Consider the following 20,970-nt stretch of genomic DNA (forward strand, 5'->3'; position numbering starts at 1 on the left):
CGGGTGAACTATTCCAAGCACGTGATATTCTAGCCGCAGTTGAAAAGGGGACTTTTTTGCACTCTTTTTCTGTGAAAAGGTTTTCAGTTTTACTATGCGGTTGTCAAATTATTTAGAACCCTCTTCAGAATTTAGTCTCTGCTCTTTCTTAACCCAAGAGCCTTCACGGAACTGCTTCAGAGACTTCCGGAGATTTCAGATGAAGAGTTCAATCAAATATTTCAAAATGCTTCTGAAAAGTTTCAACAAACATTCAATTCTGAAATTACGATTTAAAAAAACTTTCCTTGTACTATTATAGAGGGGGGACGCGCCACTGACCCCTCCTGACTGAACCCCATAAATTTTATTTCTGTCTAATCATACTCTGCGTCGCGATTAACTTTAAGAAAAACGACCTAGAAATGAGAAAAAATACAAGCATGAACTCTTGTCCTTTATCATCCATGCACTGACAAATTATAAACATTTATGACCGGACAAAGTTTATTCCTAACAGTTGCCTCCATACTGGCGAATGTATATACGTCAGATATAGTCAGCTTAGGACAACAAATATCGTTCTTTGTCTAGTTCTAGTTGTCAGACTTCTAAATTTAATTTGGGAGAGTAGATCTACAACAGTGACAGCTTTGCAACTGCAGAATATTTGGATAAAACGGATCAAATTGAAAGGTATCAAGGTTAATGGGTTGAGCTAAAAAATTATCTATAGTTTTGCTTGGGATTCAAGAGACATATAACGCAGTTCTTGTACCTCTACGAATTTTTGAATTGCACAAGAAATATTCGAGGTGTGAGTAAAATTTATCGAAACACTTGAGGTAAAAATATGGGCAAAATATTATAAAATGGTCGAGGTTTGTGTCTGGAATATTTTTCATAAACCCTATTCGACGAGTACTTTAGATTGGTTCCTTACTGACTTTTATACCGTTTTACGAAATATTTTGTAAAATTTAATTTATCTCTAGAAATCTGCAAACTGTACGAAAATACGTATAGGTAAAATATTCGAGGTTTATATCCGGAGTACACTAAAACTTTTAAACACAATATTCGGTTTCTACCTTGCGGTAAAGAAATTGGAAAGAGGCGTAAAACACAAACTCATTCATATAGGTAAAGGTAAAGTTCCCCATGCATGAGCACGGTACCATGAATACACCATGAGAAGCTTTTTAAAATTACATATTCCAGATATAAACTTCAAACACTTGATAATATTTTACCTATACTTCTGTGCGAATTTCTGCCTCTGTGTTATATTATTCACACTGTGAGTATATCCGACTTTGAAAGTTACCCATGTCCATGAGTAACAGTACACAGTACAGGGAACTCCAAATTATTTATATTACTCTGATATCATATGGACCTAAACTTGATAGAAGAACTCAGCAGAATAATTATAATTACGCAAAATGCATAAGCTACATTTTTTTTGGCCTGACCAGTTCCAAACGAAACCACATTCTCCTTCTCACAAATGAATAGTACTAGTATTTTCACCATGACTAATAACAGGATACTGTGCTATCTACTTTTGTACATTTTTTTTCAAACTGAAGGTCAATTTGTGTACTTGCATGAAATGTACATACTTTCAGTAAGATTCATGAATACCGATTTCGTCGCAACTAAATATCCATTCGCCATCACTACAGCTTATCATTTTCTATATTAGCTCTTAAAGCAAGGAATGAATTACAAGTCATTATTAGATTGTATTTCATATTACCATTTATATACTTCACTTCGTTTATGCTTCAAAGTAGATTATGTTAACTAATATATTTGTTTCTCTTTAGTATAAATAGTTTTATGTCATTCGTTTCCCCATATACGATATATAAATGCCATTGTAATTAGTATAATATTACTACTGCTATATGTGTACATATGTGAATTTATGTGAAATTTGATGTTTGTTTATCTCTTGAACATGTCTTCAATGCTTGTTTTTCTGTATTATATGTATCCTAATTTTCCTACAAGTATGAGTGTTCGTATCTATGTCTCTGTAACAAGTGTTAGGTAGTAGATTAGCGGCTCAATCTTCGTAAATAACATTATTATTATATTAGAACTTTACAAACACAAAGGTGTCTTATTTAAATTCAGTAAGTTCCAAATAGATGAATCTGACGCTAGTTGCAAACTCTCACTAAATGCAAGATTGTATTACTCTCAAGTGTTCTTAATGTCATCCTAGAAAGAACAATGTTTTGAATTTTAATCCATACCCTTGTCTCACATATTAATCGACAATAGTGCACTAACATTTTAACCTCAAGATCTAATTAAAGATGTCGTTACGTGCTGATGGATATATTAATGGTCATTCATTTTGCAGATGGGAACTTTTTGGCATTGCATTCTACCATTACTCCTCATGTGCGGCGTCGAATATACGTCATCAGCCAAGATACTGGCGTTGTTCCCGATGCCCTCAGCTAGCCACAACGTTGTCTTTCAGACTTTGACCAGGGAACTCGCAGCTCGAGGACATGAACTAACTGTGGTCACTAGCCATCCACTCAAGACACCGGTACCCAACTATAAAGACATCAGCATTGCTTTCACATACGAACATTTATCACTGGGAATTGATATTGAGAATCTCAAGAGCATGTCATTGTGGCAAATGACGTTTGCGATGTGGAAAATGGGGAATCACTTCTGTGAGGTCGAACTCGGTTCTCCTCAAGTACAGGAGCTGATTCACTCAGATGAGAAGTTTGACCTCATCTTGATAGAAGTGTTCTTCAACGAGTGTTTTCTTGGATTCGTTCACAAATTTTCAGCTCCAGTAATCGCCCTCAGTTCTACACAGTCACCGCCTTGGGGACACAGACTCGTGGCAAACCCCGACATGTATTCTTGCAACCCACACTTTATGTCGCCATTTTCAAGTCGTATGTCTTTCTTGGAAAGACTGACAAACATGGTATCCACATTGGGACTGGATATTATACGTGATTTGTACTTCATGAAGGAGCAGAACAGGATAGCCCGGGAGTACTTTGGAAATTCAATACCACCTTTGGAAGACATCGAGAGGAACACGAGTTTGGTGATAGTGAACAGTCACTTTGTCTTGAATTACCCGAGACCGAATGTTCCAAGTATGATTGAAGCTGGAGGAATGCACGTCAAGCCACCAGGCAAATTACCACAGGTAAGAAGGTTAATGTAGTATTTTCTTAGTCGTTATAATCTCGTTACACAAATTGCCCAATGTAAACACGTTCATCGAAAGTAAACTTCGGATCATGAAGTGAAATAATGAAGAGTCACATGAAAGTTACAAAATCAGAATTAGACAAGTCACGGCTTCTACCATTAGACATGTAACGAAGATGGATGCATAGGATTCCACCAATGAACATAAGTACCCATGGCCAAAATAGAAGCGTCTTAGAGACCCTGTAGTGAGTTGATACCTTTTTTGGTTTTGGTTTGTTCCCTAAGATTTGTTCGGAATTATTATCTGATGGAGAGCTCTGATAAAGTCTTCTTCGATTCAGGCGAATAAAAAGAGATAACAATCATGATCAAGTCCCTACCTAACTACAATGAGAAAAACCTTCAAAATCAATGGAGAGTCATAAAATGTCGATGCCTAAGAAACACGCATAGAAAATGTTCAACATTCATAAGAGAACTAAAGACACATATCTTTTCCAATATGACATAAACAGATTATCTTGTGAAAACTGTCCTTAAACCTTCTACATGTTGTTACATAACAATTTCTTTGAAACAAAACACTCTTGAACGAAATTATACACTTAATGACCTCCCTCTAATAAAGGAAGCACAACACCGAGATCTTGGTATCCTATCGACTCTGCCTTTCGAAAATTATATTTCAACCAGAACAGGAAAACGCAATTCAAACGTGTAATCCAAAAGCACTTTCCATATTCTTGAAACATTTGTGTCTCCATCCTAGAGTACCATTCGCTCATCTGGGACATGGCTATGCATTGTCATAACTCCAAGATCAACAGCGTTTGTGATCAGCTTTTTTCTTTCCATCGTTCTTTTTTTTCTTACCAGTCCTGAGACTCCTTTCCAAGAGAGATCTGCTTGAAATCTTACACATCAATGCCCCAGAATCTAGTGGATATACATTGGAGACGCGACCGTTGAACTTTGTTCCAAAAATTCTAGAAAGCGACCACAGTAAAAACCTTTCAAAATAAATCAAAGTAGCTCAAATTTCACATTATTTAACTTATTACTCAGTAGTACCTAGGTACAGCCACTTGTTGTGGTGTCCTTCAGTAAATCATAAATTCAACGAAAATTCTTATTCAGAGTTTTGTAATTTGCAAGTACTCTTCCGCAACAGCATTCTCTTTTCCCGTTATACCACTCACTAAAATCTTATTTTGAATTTTTGTTTTTAATTCTTGAAGTAAAACTTTTGTGTATAATTTCTCTCTTACTTTTTTCTGTAATGTCCATCAACTCAAATACTGTGCAAAGGACCAATCCAACGTCGAAGAAAACAGCAAATCAATGATCTATGTTCATTGTTCACAAAAAGGATGACTTATTGATGAGCTGATTTGCACTGCTCTTTTCAGGATCTTCAGAAATTCCTGGACGAAGCGAAAGATGGCGTCGTGTACTTTAGCCTTGGCTCCAATCTCAGAAGCGATCAACTTCCAGAAGTTACACGTCGAGCGTTTCTGGAAGCCTTTGGAGAAATTCGGCAGAAGGTTCTCTGGAAATTTGAGTCAGAACATTTGCCAGATCAGCCGAAGAATGTCGAGATCAGAAAGTGGCTTCCTCAAAAGGACATTCTAGGTAAATCAATGACATCGTATTTAAAGTTTGCAGCACAATATTTGTATTTCATCCAGAAGCTCCAAAATTTAAAGGATATTATTTCAATAAGTTTTTAGAAACAAGAATAATCTTTGATCTCATTGCCAAAACAAGAAATATTATTGTAAAGGAAACAAAAATAATTCGCTTAGGAGGCCACACTATCTCTTTGGCTATTGGCATACTATTGGAATGTTGTAATTTACGGACACAATAAAAACAAAATGTCCGTGTTTCCGTTATGCATAGAAACGCAATCTCTACCCCTCTTTTCCCGTTCCTCTTGTCGTTTGAGATATCTTGCATATTCCCGTTAGTTTTTTGAATGATTATCGATAGCCTATGAGAGAAAAATGATACAAGGTTATTAGAAATATATAGAGAAATATAGAAGTTTTTTTTCGTGACAACATGATGACGGTGAAAGGTGAATTAATCCATGAAATAGGAAATGTATGTGTTAGTGTTACACTATGAAAATAGAAAAAATATCAGACAGCTGAACACACTTAATCGCGTACACAAATGTACATTTCCTGAGTTGATTTCCTTTTTATAAGGAAAATTAACCCATTTCGGGCTTCAAATAAATTTAAAATACTGACGGACACTTATTGTGCGTAACATGATATAAAAACTATTGCCTGGTGTTTAAAATGAGCAATACGAAAGTTTTTGTTTAAATATTGTTTTACAATTTAAACACAAATACAAACAATACAGGGGTGTAAGGGGTGATCCTTCCACGTAGTACACCCAATTGTGAACCTCACTTCCACGTAGTACACCCGAAAGTTAACCTCACTTCCACGTAGTACACCCAATTGTCAACCTCACTTCCACGTAGTGCACCCAATTGCCAACATCACTTCCACGTAGTACACCCAATTGTCAACTCACTTCCACGTAGTACACCCAATTGCCAACATCACTTCCACGTAGTACACCCAATTGTCAACTCACTTCCACGTAGTACACCCAATTGCCAACATCACTTCCACGAAGTACACCCAATTGTCAACTCACTTCCACGTAGTACACCCAATTGCTAACATCACTTCCACGTAGTACACCCAATTGTCAACTCACTTCCACGTAGTACACCCAATTGCCAACATCACTTCCACGTAGTACACCCAATTGTCAACTCACTTCCACGTAGTACACCCAATTGCCAACATCACTTCCACGTAGTACACCCAATTGTCAACTCACTCCCACGTAGTACACCCAATTGCCAACATCACTTCCACGTAGTACACCCAATTGTCAACTCACTTCTATGTAGTGCACCCAATTGTCAACTCACTTCCATGTAGTGCACCCAATTGCCAACCTCACTTCCACGTAGTGCAACCAATTGCCAACATCACTTCCACGTAGTACACCCAATTGTCAACTCACTTCCACGTAGTACACCCAATTGCCAACATCACTTCCACGTAGTACACCCAATTGTCAACTCACTTCCATGTACTGCACCCAATTGTCAACTCACTTCCATGTAGTGCACCCAATTGTCAACTCACTTCCACGTAGTACACCCAATTGCCAACCTCACTTCCACGTAGTGCACCCAATTGCCAACATCACTTCCACGTAGTACACCCAATTGTCAACTCACTTCCATGTAGTGCACCCAATTGCCAACCTCGCTTCCACTTAGTGCACCCAATTGTCAACTCACTTCCATGTAGTGCACCTAATTGTCAACTCACTTCCACGTAGTACACCCAATTGTCAACTCACTTCCACGTAGTACACCCAATTGCCAACCTCACTTCCACGTAGTGCACCCAATTGCCAACATCACTTCCACGTAGTACACCCAATTGTCAACTCACTTCCATGTAGTGCACCCAATTGTCAACTCACTTCCACGTAGTACACCCAATTGTCAACTCACTTCCATGTAGTGCACCCAATTGTCAACATCACTTCCACGTAGTACACCCAATTGTCAACTCACTTCCACGTAGTACACCCAATTGCCAACCTCACTTCCACGTAGTGCACCCAATTGCCAACATCACTTCCACGTAGTACACCCAATTGTCAACTCACTTCCATGTAGTGCACCCAATTGCCAACCTCACTTCCACGTAGTACACCCAATTGCCAACATCACTTCCACGTAGTACACCCAATTGCCAACATCACTTCCACGTAGTACACCCAATTGTCAACTCACTTCCACGTAGTACACCCAATTGCCAACATCGCTTCCACGTAGTACACCCAATTGCCAACATCACTTCCACGTAGTACACCCAATTGCCAACATCTCTTCCACGTAGTACACCCAATTGCCAACATCACTTCCACGTAGTACACCCAATTGTCAACTCACTTCCACGTAGTACACCCAATTCCCAACATCACTTCCACGTAGTACACCCAATAACCAACATCACTTCCACGTAGTACACCCAATTGCCAACATCACTTCCACGTAGTACACCCAATTGCCAACATCACTTCCACGTAGTACACCCAATTGTCAACTCACTTCCACGTAGTACACCCAATTGCCAACATCACTTCCACGTAGTACACCCAATTGCCAACATCACTTCCACGTAGTACAGCCAATTGTCATCTCACTTCCACGTAGTACACCCAATTGCCAACATCACTTCCACGTAGTACACCCAATTGTCAACTCACTTCCACGTAGTACACTTAATTGCCAACATCACTTACACGTAGTACACCCAATTGTCAACTCACTTCCACGTAGTACACCCAATTGCCAACATCACTTCCACGTAGTACACCCAATTGTCAACTCACTTCCATGTAGTGCACCCAATTGCCAACCTCACTTCCACGTAGTACACCCAATTGCCAACATCACTTCCACGTAGTACACCCAATTGCCAACATCACTTCCACGTAGTACACCCAATTGTCAACTCACTTCCACGTAGTACACCCAATTGCCAACATCGCTTCCACGTAGTACACCCAATTGCCAACATCACTTCCACGTAGTACACCCAATTGCCAACATCTCTTCCACGTAGTACACCCAATTGCCAACATCACTTCCACGTAGTACACCCAATTGTCAACTCACTTCCACGTAGTACACCCAATTCCCAACATCACTTCCACGTAGTACACCCAATAACCAACATCACTTCCACGTAGTACACCCAATTGCCAACATCACTTCCACGTAGTACACCCAATTGCCAACATCACTTCCACGTAGTACACCCAATTGTCAACTCACTTCCACGTAGTACACCCAATTTCCAACATCACTTCCACGTAGTACACCTAATTGTCAACTCACTTCCACGTAGTACACCCAATTGCCAACATCACTTCCACGTAGTACACCCAATTGCCAACATCACTTCCACGTAGTACACCCAATTGTCAACTCACTTCCACGTAGTACACTTAATTGCCAACATCACTTACACGTAGTACACCCAATTGTCAACTCACTTCCACGTAGTACACCCAATTGCCAACATCACTTCCACGTAGTACACCCAATTGCCAACATCACTTCCACGTAGTACACCCAATTGTCAACTCACTTCCACGTAGTACACCCAATTGCCAACATCACTTCCACGTAGTACACCCAATTGCCAACATCACTTCCACGTAGGACACCCAATTGCCAATATCACTTCCACGTAGTACACCCAATTGCCAACATCACTTCCACGTAGTACACCCAATTGTCAACTCACTTCCACGTAGTACACCCAATTGCCAACATCACTTCCACGTAGTACACCCAATTGCCAACATCACTTCCACGTAGTACACCCAATTGTCAACTCACTTCCAAGTAGTACACCCAATTGCCAACATCACTTCCACGTAGTACACCCAATTGCCAACATCACTTCCACGTAGAACACCCAATTGTCAACTCACTTCCACGTAGTACACCCAATTGCCAACATCACTTCCACGTAGTACACTCAATTGTCAACTCACTTCTACGTAGTACACCCAATTGCCAAAATCACTTCCACGTAGTACACCCAATTGCCAACATCACTTCCACGTAGTACACCCAATTGTCAACTAACTTTCACGTAGTACACCCAATTGCCAACATCACTTCCACGTAGTACACCCAATTGCCAACATCACTTCCACGTAGTACACCCAATTGCCAACATCACTTCCACGTAGTATACCCAATTGTCAACTCACTTCCACGTAGTACACCCAATTGCCAAAATCACTTCCACGTAGTACACCCAATTGCCAACATCACTTCCACGTAGTACACCCAATTGTCAACTCACTTCCACGTAGTACACCCAATTGTCAACTCACTTCCACGTAGTACACCCAATTGCCAACATCACTTCCACGTAGTACACCCAATTGTCAACTCACTTCCACGTAGTACACCCAATTGCCAACATCACTTCCACGTAGTACACCCAATTGCCAACATCACTTCCACGTAGTACACCCAATTGCCAACATCACTTCCACGTAGTGCACCCAATTGCCAACATCACTTCCACGTAGTACACCCAATTGCCAACATCACTTCCACGTAGTACACCCAATTGCCAACATCACTTCCACGTAGTACACCCAATTGTCAACTCACTTCCACGTAGTACACCCAATTGCCAACATCACTTCCACGTAGTACACCCAATTGCCAACATCACTTCCACGTAGAACACCCAATTGTCAACTCACTTCCACGTAGTACACCCAATTGCCAACATCACTTCCACGTAGTACACTCAATTGTCAACTCACTTCTACGTAGTACACCCAATTGCCAAAATCACTTCCACGTAGTACACCCAATTGCCAACATCACTTCCACGTAGTACACCCAATTGCCAACATCACTTCCACGTAGAACACCCAATTGTCAACTCACTTCCACGTAGTACACCCAATTGCCAACATCACTTCCACGTAGTACACTCAATTGTCAACTCACTTCTACGTAGTACACCCAATTGCTAAAATCACTTCCACGTAGTACACCCAATTGCCAACACCACTTCCACGTAGTACACTCAATTGTCAACTCACTTCTACGTAGTACACCCAATTGCCAAAATCACTTCCACGTAGTACACCCAATTGCCAACATCACTTCCACGTAGTACACCCAATTGTCAACTCACTTCCATGTAGTGCACCCAATTGCCAACATCACTTCCACGTAGTACACCCAATTGTCAACTCACTTCCACGTAGTACACCCAATTGCCAACATCACTTCCACGTAGTACACCCAATTGCCAACATCACTTCCACGTAGTACAGCCAATTGTCATCTCACTTCCACGTAGTACACCCAATTGCCAACATCACTTCCACGTAGTACACCCAATTGTCAACTCACTTCCAAGTAGTACACCCAATTGCCAACATCACTTCCACGTAGTACACCCAATTTCCAACATCACTTCCACGTAGTACACCTAATTGTCAACTCACTTCCACGTAGTACACCCAATTGCCAACATCACTTCCACGTAGTACACCCAATTGCCAACATCACTTCCACGTAGTACACCCAATTGTCAACTCACTTCCACGTAGTACACCCAATTGCCAACATCACTTCCACGTAGTACACCCAATTGTCAACTCACTTCCACGTAGTACACCCAATTGCCAACATCACTTCCACGTAGTACACCCAATTGCCAACATCACTTCCACGTAGTACACCCAATTGTCAACTCACTTCCACGTAGTACACCCAATTGCCAACATCACTTCCACGTAGTACACCCAATTGCCAACATCACTTCCACGTAGGACACCCAATTGCCAACATCACTTCCACGTAGTGCACCCAATTGCCAACATCACTTCCACGTAGTACACCCAATTGTCAACTCACTTCCACGTAGTACACCCAATTGCCAACATCACTTCCACGTAGTACACCCAATTGCCAACATCACTTTCACGTAGTACACCCAATTGTCAACTCACTTCCACGTAGTACACCCAATTGTCAACTCACTTCCACGTAGTACACCCAATTGTCAACTCACTTCCACGTAGTACACCCAATTGCCAACATCACTTCCACGTAGTACACCCAATTGCCAACATCACTTCCACGTAGAACACCCAATTGTCAACTCACTTCCACGTAGTACACCCAATTGCCAACATCACTTCCACGTAGTACACTCAATTGTCAACTCACTTCTACGTAGTACACCCAATTGCCAAAATCACTTCCACGTAGTACACCCAATTGCCAACATCACTTCCACGCAGTACACCCAATTGTCAACTCACTTTCACGTAGTACACCCAATTGCCAACATCACTTCCACGTAGTACACCCAATTGCCAACATCACTTCCACGTAGTACACCCAATTGCCAACATCACTTCCACGTAGTACACCCAATTGCCAACATCACTTCCACGTAGTATACCCAATTGTCAACTCACTTCCACGTAGTACACCCAATTGCCAAAATCACTTCCACGTAGTACACCCAATTGCCAACATCACTTCCACGTAGTACACCCAATTGTCAACTCACTTCCACGTAGTACACCCAATTGACAACTCACTTCCACGTAGTACACCCAATTGCCAACATCACTTCCACGTAGTACACCCAATTGTCAACTCACTTCCACGTAGTACACCCAATTGCCAACATCACTTCCACGTAGTACACCCAATTGCCAACATCACTTCCACGTAGTACACCCAATTGCCAACATCACTTCCACGTAGTGCACCCAATTGCCAACATCACTTCCACGTAGTACACCCAATTGCCAACATCACTTCCACGTAGTACACCCAATTGCCAACATCACTTCCACGTAGTACACCCAATTGTCAACTCACTTCCACGTAGTACACCCAATTGCCAACATCACTTCTACGTAGTACACTCAATTGCCAACATCACTTCCACGTAGATCACCCAATTGTCAACTCACTTCCACGTAGTACACCCAATTGCCAACATCACTTCCACGTAGTACACTCAATTGTCAACTCACTTCTACGTAGTACACCCAATTGCCAAAATCACTTCCACGTAGTACACCCAATTGCCAACATCACTTCCACGTAGTACACCCAATTGCCAACATCACTTCCACGTAGAACACCCAATTGTCAACTCACTTCCACGTAGTACACCCATTTGCCAACATCACTTCCACGTAGTACACTCAATTGTCAACTCACTTCTACGTAGTACACCCAATTGCCAAAATCACTTCCACGTAGTACACCCAATTGCCAACATCACTTCCACGTAGTACACTCAATTGTCAACTCACTTCTACGTAGTACACCCAATTGCCAAAATCACTTCCACGTAGTACACCCAATTGCCAACATCACTTCCACGTAGTACACCCAATTGTCAACTCACTTCCATGTAGTGCACCCAATTGCCAACATCACTTCCACGTAGTACACCCAATTGTCAACTCACTTCCACGTAGTACACCCAATTGCCAACATCACTTCCACGTAGTACACCCAATTGCCAACATCACTTCCACGTAGTACAGCCAATTGTCATCTCACTTCCACGTAGTACACCCAATTGCCAACATCACTTCCACGTAGTACACCCAATTGTCAACTCACTTCCACGTAGTACACCCAATTGCCAACATCACTTCCACGTAGTACACCCAATTTCCAACATCACTTCCACGTAGTACACCTAATTGTCAACTCACTTCCACGTAGTACACCCAATTGCCAACATCACTTCCACGTAGTACACCCAATTGCCAACATCACTTCCACGTAGTACACCCAATTGTCAACTCACTTCCACGTAGTACACCCAATTGCCAACATCACTTCCACGTAGTACACCCAATTGTCAACTCACTTCCACGTAGTACACCCAATTGCCAACATCACTTCCACGTAGTACACCCAATTGCCAACATCACTTCCACGTAGTACACCCAATTGTCAACTCACTTCCACGTAGTACACCCAATTGCCAACATCACTTCCACGTAGTACACCCAATTGCCAACATCACTTCCACGTAGGACACCCAATTGCCAACATCACTTCCACGTAGTGCACCCAATTGCCAACATCACTTCCACGTAGTACACCCAATTGTCAACTCACTTCCACGTAGTACACCCAATTGCCAACATCACTTCCACGTAGTACACCCAATTGCCAACATCACTTCCACGTAGTACACCCAATTGTCAACTCACTTCCACGTAGTACACCCAATTGCCAACATCACTTCCACGTAGTACACCCAATTGCCAACATCACTTCCACGTAGAACACCCAATTGTCAACTCACTTCCACGTAGTACACCCAATTGCCAACATCACTTCCACGTAGTACACTCAATTGTCAACTCACTTCTACGTAGTACACCCAATTGCCAAAATCACTTCCACGTAGTACACCCAATTGCCAACATCACTTCCACGTAGTACACCCAATTGTCAACTCACTTCCACGTAGTACACCCAATTGCCAACATCACTTCCACGTAGTACACCCAATTGCCAACATCACTTCCACGTAGTACACCCAATTGCCAACATCACTTCCACGTAGTATACCCAATTGTCAACTCACTTCCACGTAGTACACCCAATTGCCAAAATCACTTCCACGTAGTACACCCAATTGCCAACATCACTTCCACGTAGTACACCCAATTGTCAACTCACTTCCACGTAGTACACCCAATTGTCAACTCACTTCCACGTAGTACACCCAATTGCCAACATCACTTCCACGTAGTACACCCAATTGCCAACATCACTTCCACGTAGTACACCCAATTGCCAACATCACTTCCACGTAGTGCACCCAATTGCCAACATCACTTCCACGTAGTACACCCAATTGCCAACATCACTTCCACGTAGTACACCCAATTGCCAACATCACTTCCACGTAGTACACCCAATTGTCAACTCACTTCCACGTAGTACACCCAATTGCCAACATCACTTCCACGTAGTACACCCAATTGCCAACATCACTTCCACGTAGAACACCCAATTGTCAACTCACTTCCACGTAGTACACCCAATTGCCAACATCACTTCCACGTAGTACACTCAATTGTCAACTCACTTCTACGTAGTACACCCAATTGCCAAAATCACTTCCACGTAGTACACCCAATTGCCAACATCACTTCCACGTAGTACACCCAATTGTCAACTCACTTCCACGTAGTACACCCAATTGCCAACATCACTTCCACGTAGTACACCCAATTGCCAACATCACTTCCACGTAGTACACCCAATTGCCAACATCACTTCCACGTAGTATACCCAATTGTCAACTCACTTCCACGTAGTACACCCAATTGCCAAAATCACTTCCACGTAGTACACCCAATTGCCAACATCACTTCCACGTAGTACACCCAATTGTCAACTCACTTCCACGTAGTACACCCAATTGTCAACTCACTTCCACGTAGTACACCCAATTGCCAACATCACTTCCACGTAGTACACCCAATTGTCAACTCACTTCCACGTAGTACACCCAATTGCCAAAATCACTTCCACGTAGTACACCCAATTGCCAACATCACTTCCACGTAGTGTACCCAATTGTCAACTCACTTCCACGTAGTACACCCAATTGTCAACTCACTTCCACGTAGTACACCCAATTGCCAACATCACTTCCACGTAGTACACCCAATTGCCAACATCACTTCCACGTAGTACACCCAATTGCCAACATCACTTCCACGTAGTACACCCAATTGCCAACATCACTTCCACGTAGTACACCCAATTGCCAACATCACTTCCACGTAGTGTACCCAATTGTCAACTCACTTCCACGTAGTACACCCAATTGCCAACATCACTTCCACGTAGTACACCCAATTGCCAACATCACTTCCACGTAGTACACCCAATTGCCAACATCACTTCCACGTAGTACACCCAATTGCCAACATCACTTCCACGTAGTACACCCAATTGTCAACTCACTTCCACGTAGTACACCCAATTGCCAACATCACTTCCACGTAGTACACCCAATTGCCAACATCACTTGCACGTAGTACACCCAATTGCCAACATCACTTCCACGTAGTACACCCAATTGTCAACTCCCTTCCACGTAGTACACCCAATTGTCAACTCACTTCCACGTTGTTCACCCTGGACTGCATTTTCCAGACTAACGAGGCTCTGTATAAGCTTTGTAAGACTGTTTGTGTTGTCCTGTGTTTTGTCCTGATGTATTCTGAGTGCACCTTTACAGCTCAGCTTTTAACCGAAGTCAGAATGTTTTTATATTTTAGTTATTACTAAAGCCCGGATTTTTTATGTAATATCAACCCCTAAATAATGTACATAAATATGTAATAAAAATGTCTGAAATATGTAACAAATATGTAAATTCATAATGAAATATGTACTATAAATATTTATTCCAAACGTTACTTCCTATTTTTGTTACATTTTTTCCTCACAAAGGGATATGTTTATTTCAAAAAGACTTACAAAAATTGAAGTTACAATATTACAATGCTTACATTAAGTATTTTTATGTTCTTATAGAGCAAAAATATTAACCACAATTTGAATATATTCAATATTTAATATACAATGTCACCAGGTACCATTCAAAATGTCCAGTAGTAAATTTTCGTTGCCTAAATTTTTCACTCAAAAAGCACTTACAAAAATTCAGGTTACCTTTGATCTTGGGGCAGGCACTGTATTTAATTATTTAACTTATAATATGTTACCAGGTACATTTCCAAATATTCAGAAGTAAATGTTTGTCGCCGATCAGATAATATGTTCTTGTACGCCGAGAAACTGCTCTCCACGTCACAAGAAGTAACCGGAGCGTACTTCAGGAGGTGAATGTGGTCGGGAGAAATATCATTGGGAGGGTTAACTGTTTCACCATTGAGAATGCGGCTCACTGTAAATAAGCTGACGTAACCTGAGTTTCTTTCAGTCACTGCGTCAAATTTTCTTCGAGCTTTCTCTCCCACATCTTCTCCAACAGCAGACAGTATCTTTCTTGCATCCTCATATATATCCATGGCTTCCAGGAGAGGAAGCCCAACAGTTTCAAGTTTTCTTATGCTTGTATCAATCCAACCAAAATTGCTGTTTATGTATGCCATATCGCAAGCAAGTTTGGTGTCCTTGAAGAGAGTTTGAGCAGTGCGTACCGATACAGCTGAGTCAGCCGAAAATGAGTCAAGCACAGATTTCACTTCTTCAAAATGTTCGTTGTAAAACTTACTTGCCCGGATCCAAGTGCCCCATCTAGTAAGAATAGGTTCCGGAGGAAGTGGTACACCTGGCAATTGTTCCTTGTAAACTTGCACACGTTGTGGTGCCTTCAGAAACACCTTTTTCGTGGAAGAAATAAGTTGGTTGACTTCCGGGAAATTGCCTCTCACCTCCTCAGCAATGCGTTGGAGAGCATGTGCCAAGCAAGTAAAGTGGATCAAGTTAGGATAAAACACTTTAAGTGCCGTAGCAGCTTTTAACATGTATGACGCACTGTCTGTGAACATGAGAAGAACTCTCTCTTCTTGTACGCCATCCGGATACAACAATTTAAGACTGTCATTCACAAATCGTGCTATAGTGGAATGATTAGTACGCTCTAGAACTTTGCATGCAATGAGATGTGGTGTAGATGGAGAATCAGCTTTTAGCGTTCCAACAATGAAATTACTTACATACCGTTCCAAAGCATCAGTTGTTTCGTCGATTGAAATCCACACATAGGAACTGCCTACTTCTGCCCTAATTGATTCTAAAGTTTCTTTGTAGGAATGTGGAAGATATCGCTTTCGAAGAGTTGACTCGTCAGGAAGTTTACGGACACAAAATTTTTGCAGAAAATCCCGGAACTTCGGTACTTGAATTTTATACCAAGGGATGTTTGCTGCAATCATTGCTTCGCACATTTCCTTGTAAAACACACTGAATGAAGAATCCTCTTGCATCTGGGTTAGTAAAACTTGCTTCTTTTCACTCCGTAGTTGTTTGTTTTTCACATGAAGTGAAGTGCGAACATGTTGATCTAATTGAGACTTCATAGTGCACCCAACTTTTTTATCGCACACTCGACAAAAAATAACTTTACCATCCGTAGTAAATGCATCATCGACTGCTATCCAAGATCGCAACTTTTGAGATAACGAGGAGGTAGGCGGAGCCATTCCAGCTTTCTACAGCTAAAACACTGTTTAAATACTGAGGCAAGCTCTTCTTAAAACTCCAATGGTTAAAATGAAAAGGCGACGAAATACATATACGAAATTCTACGGTTGAGTTAACAATACTTCATTCAAGATTTGTCGCCGCGGGCTGCAAAAATCAAAACGATCACAACAATGTACGGATGAAAGGTAAGTGCCTCTCAGCGTTGTACTTGCTGCCTTCCATTGTTGGTTCTCTTCGTTCGCTGTGTGTTGCTTGCCGCTCCATGTTACAAACTGGAAACTGAAACACTGTCGAATCTTGATGTAATTGTTACGATGCGGCGAATCAACGAACTGCTATGTACGTACAACGAAGGTAAATCGCACTTTTAAGTTACTATATTTTTTTAGACCTGGAAATGGGGAGGGGAAGTGAGAAGATACTTTTTTAACTAGTAAGCCAAAAGTTCATTGGATTTTCCTCTTAAGGACTGTTTTATCTAAAAAATATTTCATATCTTAGGAATATGTAACATTTAGTAAAATATGTAAAAATATGTAATATAAAACTTCACTGTGACATCTCTACTGACGTAATTCGGCAATATATTTTAATTCCACGCTTGTACATATAAAGGAAAAAATATGTAATTACATAGAAATCCGGGCTTTAGTTATTACAGTTATTTTATTTATAGTAACGGGCGGGGACCCCGTATAACGTGACGGGTACAAAATAACCTTTAAGTGCTGACGTACCCAAAAATTCAAATTCAAATACACTTTACAATGCAGTTTAATGAAATTTAATCACTTTATGATTGGCCGCGGACTAATCGCTAAAGCTTGTTACTTGTCCTAGGTTTTGTGACAAAGTTGCGTCCAAGCGTTTGATGGCGCTAGTGATTTCCACGTTTGCTCATATGCAGTCTATGGTAAACAAGATAACCTAGAGATTATTCTTGTTCAGGTGTCTGCATGTTTCGACACACTTTCATTATTTCACATTCTAATGATACATTCACCTGGCCGCCAGTAAGTCATTGGGTACAACAGACTTAAATAAAGTGTGACTTTGGAGGCAAAGTTTGGGTTGAAAATGAACTTCTTCCTGTTTATGTACTGCAGTGAGTCAAAATCATCTTAACTTTGACAATTTTTATGATTACAGGCCATCCAAATGTGAAAGTGTTCATCACACACGGCGGGTTGCTGAGTCTTCAAGAGGCGTCATACAATGGCGTTCCCTTGATAGGAATTCCGCACTTTGGTGATCAAAGAATGAACATGCGTCGGGTGGAACAGACTGGCATTGGAATTACACTCGAGCACGATAATATAACCAAGGACAACCTTCTGGATGTTCTGAAAAGAGTCATCTATGATCACGGGTACTGCCATGCTTCACAAATTCCCGTTTCTTCTCTGCGTAAATGATAATATTTACGTCTCTTTATAAATCTTCATTCTTTAACTAGACTCTTATTTGTAGTTATAGATGCATTACAAAACTAATTTTTGTTTGAAAGGAATGGCACTATACGTAATCTTCAATTTAGATTGTCATCCAACCTGTTTCTTCAACCTTTACATGGTGAGTTGAAGGGAGATTTCACGACAACCGACACGCCTCGCTTGGGAATTTCACCAATCGAACGCAGACTTGTCATGCCGTTACGTTGTGAAACGTTCTCTTGATTGGCTCGTTCCTGTGCGACGCGTATCGCTTCGGTGTGAAATCTCCCTGTAGGCAAGCATTCACCGTTCATGCAAGAACAGACCAAGGCGACACGATGAATGGCATTGAGAAAACGGCCCCGTCCCAAGTCCGAGAGATACGTGTAGCCTGTCGTCTCTTTGGTTCGAAAAGTTGCATTGATTATTACGGGTTTGTTTCTAAGTCACAAGTGTCGCTTGTCGCGTGCCACTTCGGTCTGAAAGGTCCATAATTCGCTCTGTAGTATTAGCTCTAATCAGGAGAAAAGAACCACAACTTGCACAGCTTGAACGGTCCTAACATAATAGCGACTAAGACATATTAGGATTTGAACATGTATGTGCCTACGTGTTCCTATGACCAGAAGGCATTTCTGTTCTATCTTCACGGGAAATTTGTGTATACGTTTACATTAGTAGCTCGGTTTAAATCTTGTGTAACGTCTTGAAAGTTACAGAAATCTCTAAAGCAGAAATTTCTTTCACATCAATATAAACGGTGCCTTGAAGTATGACTGTATTGCTTCATCTTAATTCTGCACATGCTTACATATGATAATTGGAAATTATATGCTAATTTTCAAATTCCGTTTCAGGTACAAGGAGAACGTCAAAACGGTATCAATGCAGCTGAAGGACCAACCGGAGACTCCTCTACAACGAGCGGTCTTCTGGACTGAATACGTCATCAGGCACAAAGGAGCTCCACACTTAAGGTCTGCAGCTATGGAGCTCACTTGGTACCAGTACTTCATGCTGGACGCCATTCTCTTCATAGTTTGCTTGTTGGTTCTCCTCCTAGGGACGTTGTACGCTGTGCTCAAAGCGGTCTACGGTCTTCTAGTGCCCAAGAAGAAGTCGAAAAGAGAGTGAATAAAAATTAGTAGTCTTTTTATTTCAATAATTCTGTGCTTGATATTTTCAGTACAAACAGTTTGGGGGTGGAGTGAAAATATGAAACGGGGAGAAGTGTTAGTGGTGGCTGAAAAACTCGAGGCATTGGAAAATAAAATCAATGTACCTTCACTGCTATGCTGTGGTAGTTGTTACACACACAATTCAATTCTACAGAATCTACGAATGTTGTATAGACGAATAATATCACCAGGAAACAATTAATTCTGCTCCAGTGTGTTTGACAGGTGAATTCACACAACTAACCACAAAACAAAACATCTTCTTTAAAAAACGTTTTCTCAATGTAATGAAATGCTGAGTTTGTTTCTAAGTCCACTTTATGCACAGATAGGCTAATCGGTACTGGATCCACAGTTTAAAAGCGGTATGAACCACTAAGTGCCATCTATCGAGTATCGAAGTGTAACGTATTTCCCTGTGGTGTACATTACAGAACCCAAGAACCCTTGATTCAATGATACCACCAAACCATCAGGAAGCCCTGTAGTGAAATGATTTATTTAATGAAGAAAGTAATATTTTCAAGCACTTAGCGAAGGGAAGCGTTACATTGTAATTGTATTGTGAATTATAGATGGCAGATATGTTACATATACTTAAAGGGATGTTATAATAGTGAAATCGCCTTAAGATATTAAAGTTTAAATGATCATACTAATGACATGCATTAATTATGGATAAATGATAGTCTAGCACGGAGCAAATTAGAGACTGAAGGTGATACACAAAGTACCACTGTGTTTGAAATTGTGATAATTAGTGTGCTAATTGTTCACAAATATGAGAAGTAGGTATACATAGCCATTTGCATTTTGTTCTCTTAAAATCGCTCTCTGTAACGATGCTGTGTTAATGGACAAGGAACCTGTCTTCAAAGGTTAATAATAATACGAATGTACGTTTAAGGATAGAATAAATTATAAAAACAAATTATTCTAAATTGAATTTCACCCTTATTACTCTTTTCTTCTGACTCAAAAGCGAAATTTAAAGATAGGCTTTGATATAACTGTCACACTGAAATATTTTAGTTTTAAATGTGCAGCATAAACAAACAAAAGAAATGAAACATATTTAGCTTCGTATCGATGTTTTGATAATGTATATATTCCTGGATGCTGATCATCTTAATTAAGGTGTTTAGTTTAATTGCTAATAGGCTTTTTAAAATTTTAGCCCAGCTACTTAAGACATTTTTCTTTTGTAGTATATTGACAACAAGATAAATATTACGGCCAATAAAACTTTGATGTTGGCCACAATCAACAGGACATTACGCATACTCACAACTAAATGTTTACTTGTCAGTCAGTAGTTGCA

At 40.8% G+C, this 20,970-nt stretch overlaps 1 protein-coding gene across 1 annotated transcript in view; it reads left to right on the forward strand.

Moving 5' to 3' along the window:
- LOC146000168 (uncharacterized) overlaps positions 1–20,548 on the forward strand; it is a 39,697-nt gene extending 19,149 nt beyond the window's left edge. The window contains exons 6-9 of the mRNA XM_083137509.1: positions 2,357–3,181; positions 4,599–4,821; positions 18,188–18,407; positions 19,329–20,548. Of these exons, the coding sequence (XP_082993635.1) occupies positions 2,357–3,181; positions 4,599–4,821; positions 18,188–18,407; positions 19,329–19,605 (1,545 nt within the window). The 3' untranslated portion in view covers positions 19,606–20,548. The remainder of the gene's footprint in view (positions 1–2,356; positions 3,182–4,598; positions 4,822–18,187; positions 18,408–19,328) is intronic.
- The last annotated feature ends 422 nt before the right edge of the window (positions 20,549–20,970 follow it).

The sequence above is a fragment of the Lepisma saccharinum genome, chromosome 16 (genome assembly GCF_977018435.1).
Source record: "Lepisma saccharinum chromosome 16, izLepSacc3.1, whole genome shotgun sequence".
Classification (NCBI taxonomy): domain Eukaryota; kingdom Metazoa; phylum Arthropoda; class Insecta; order Zygentoma; family Lepismatidae; genus Lepisma; species Lepisma saccharinum.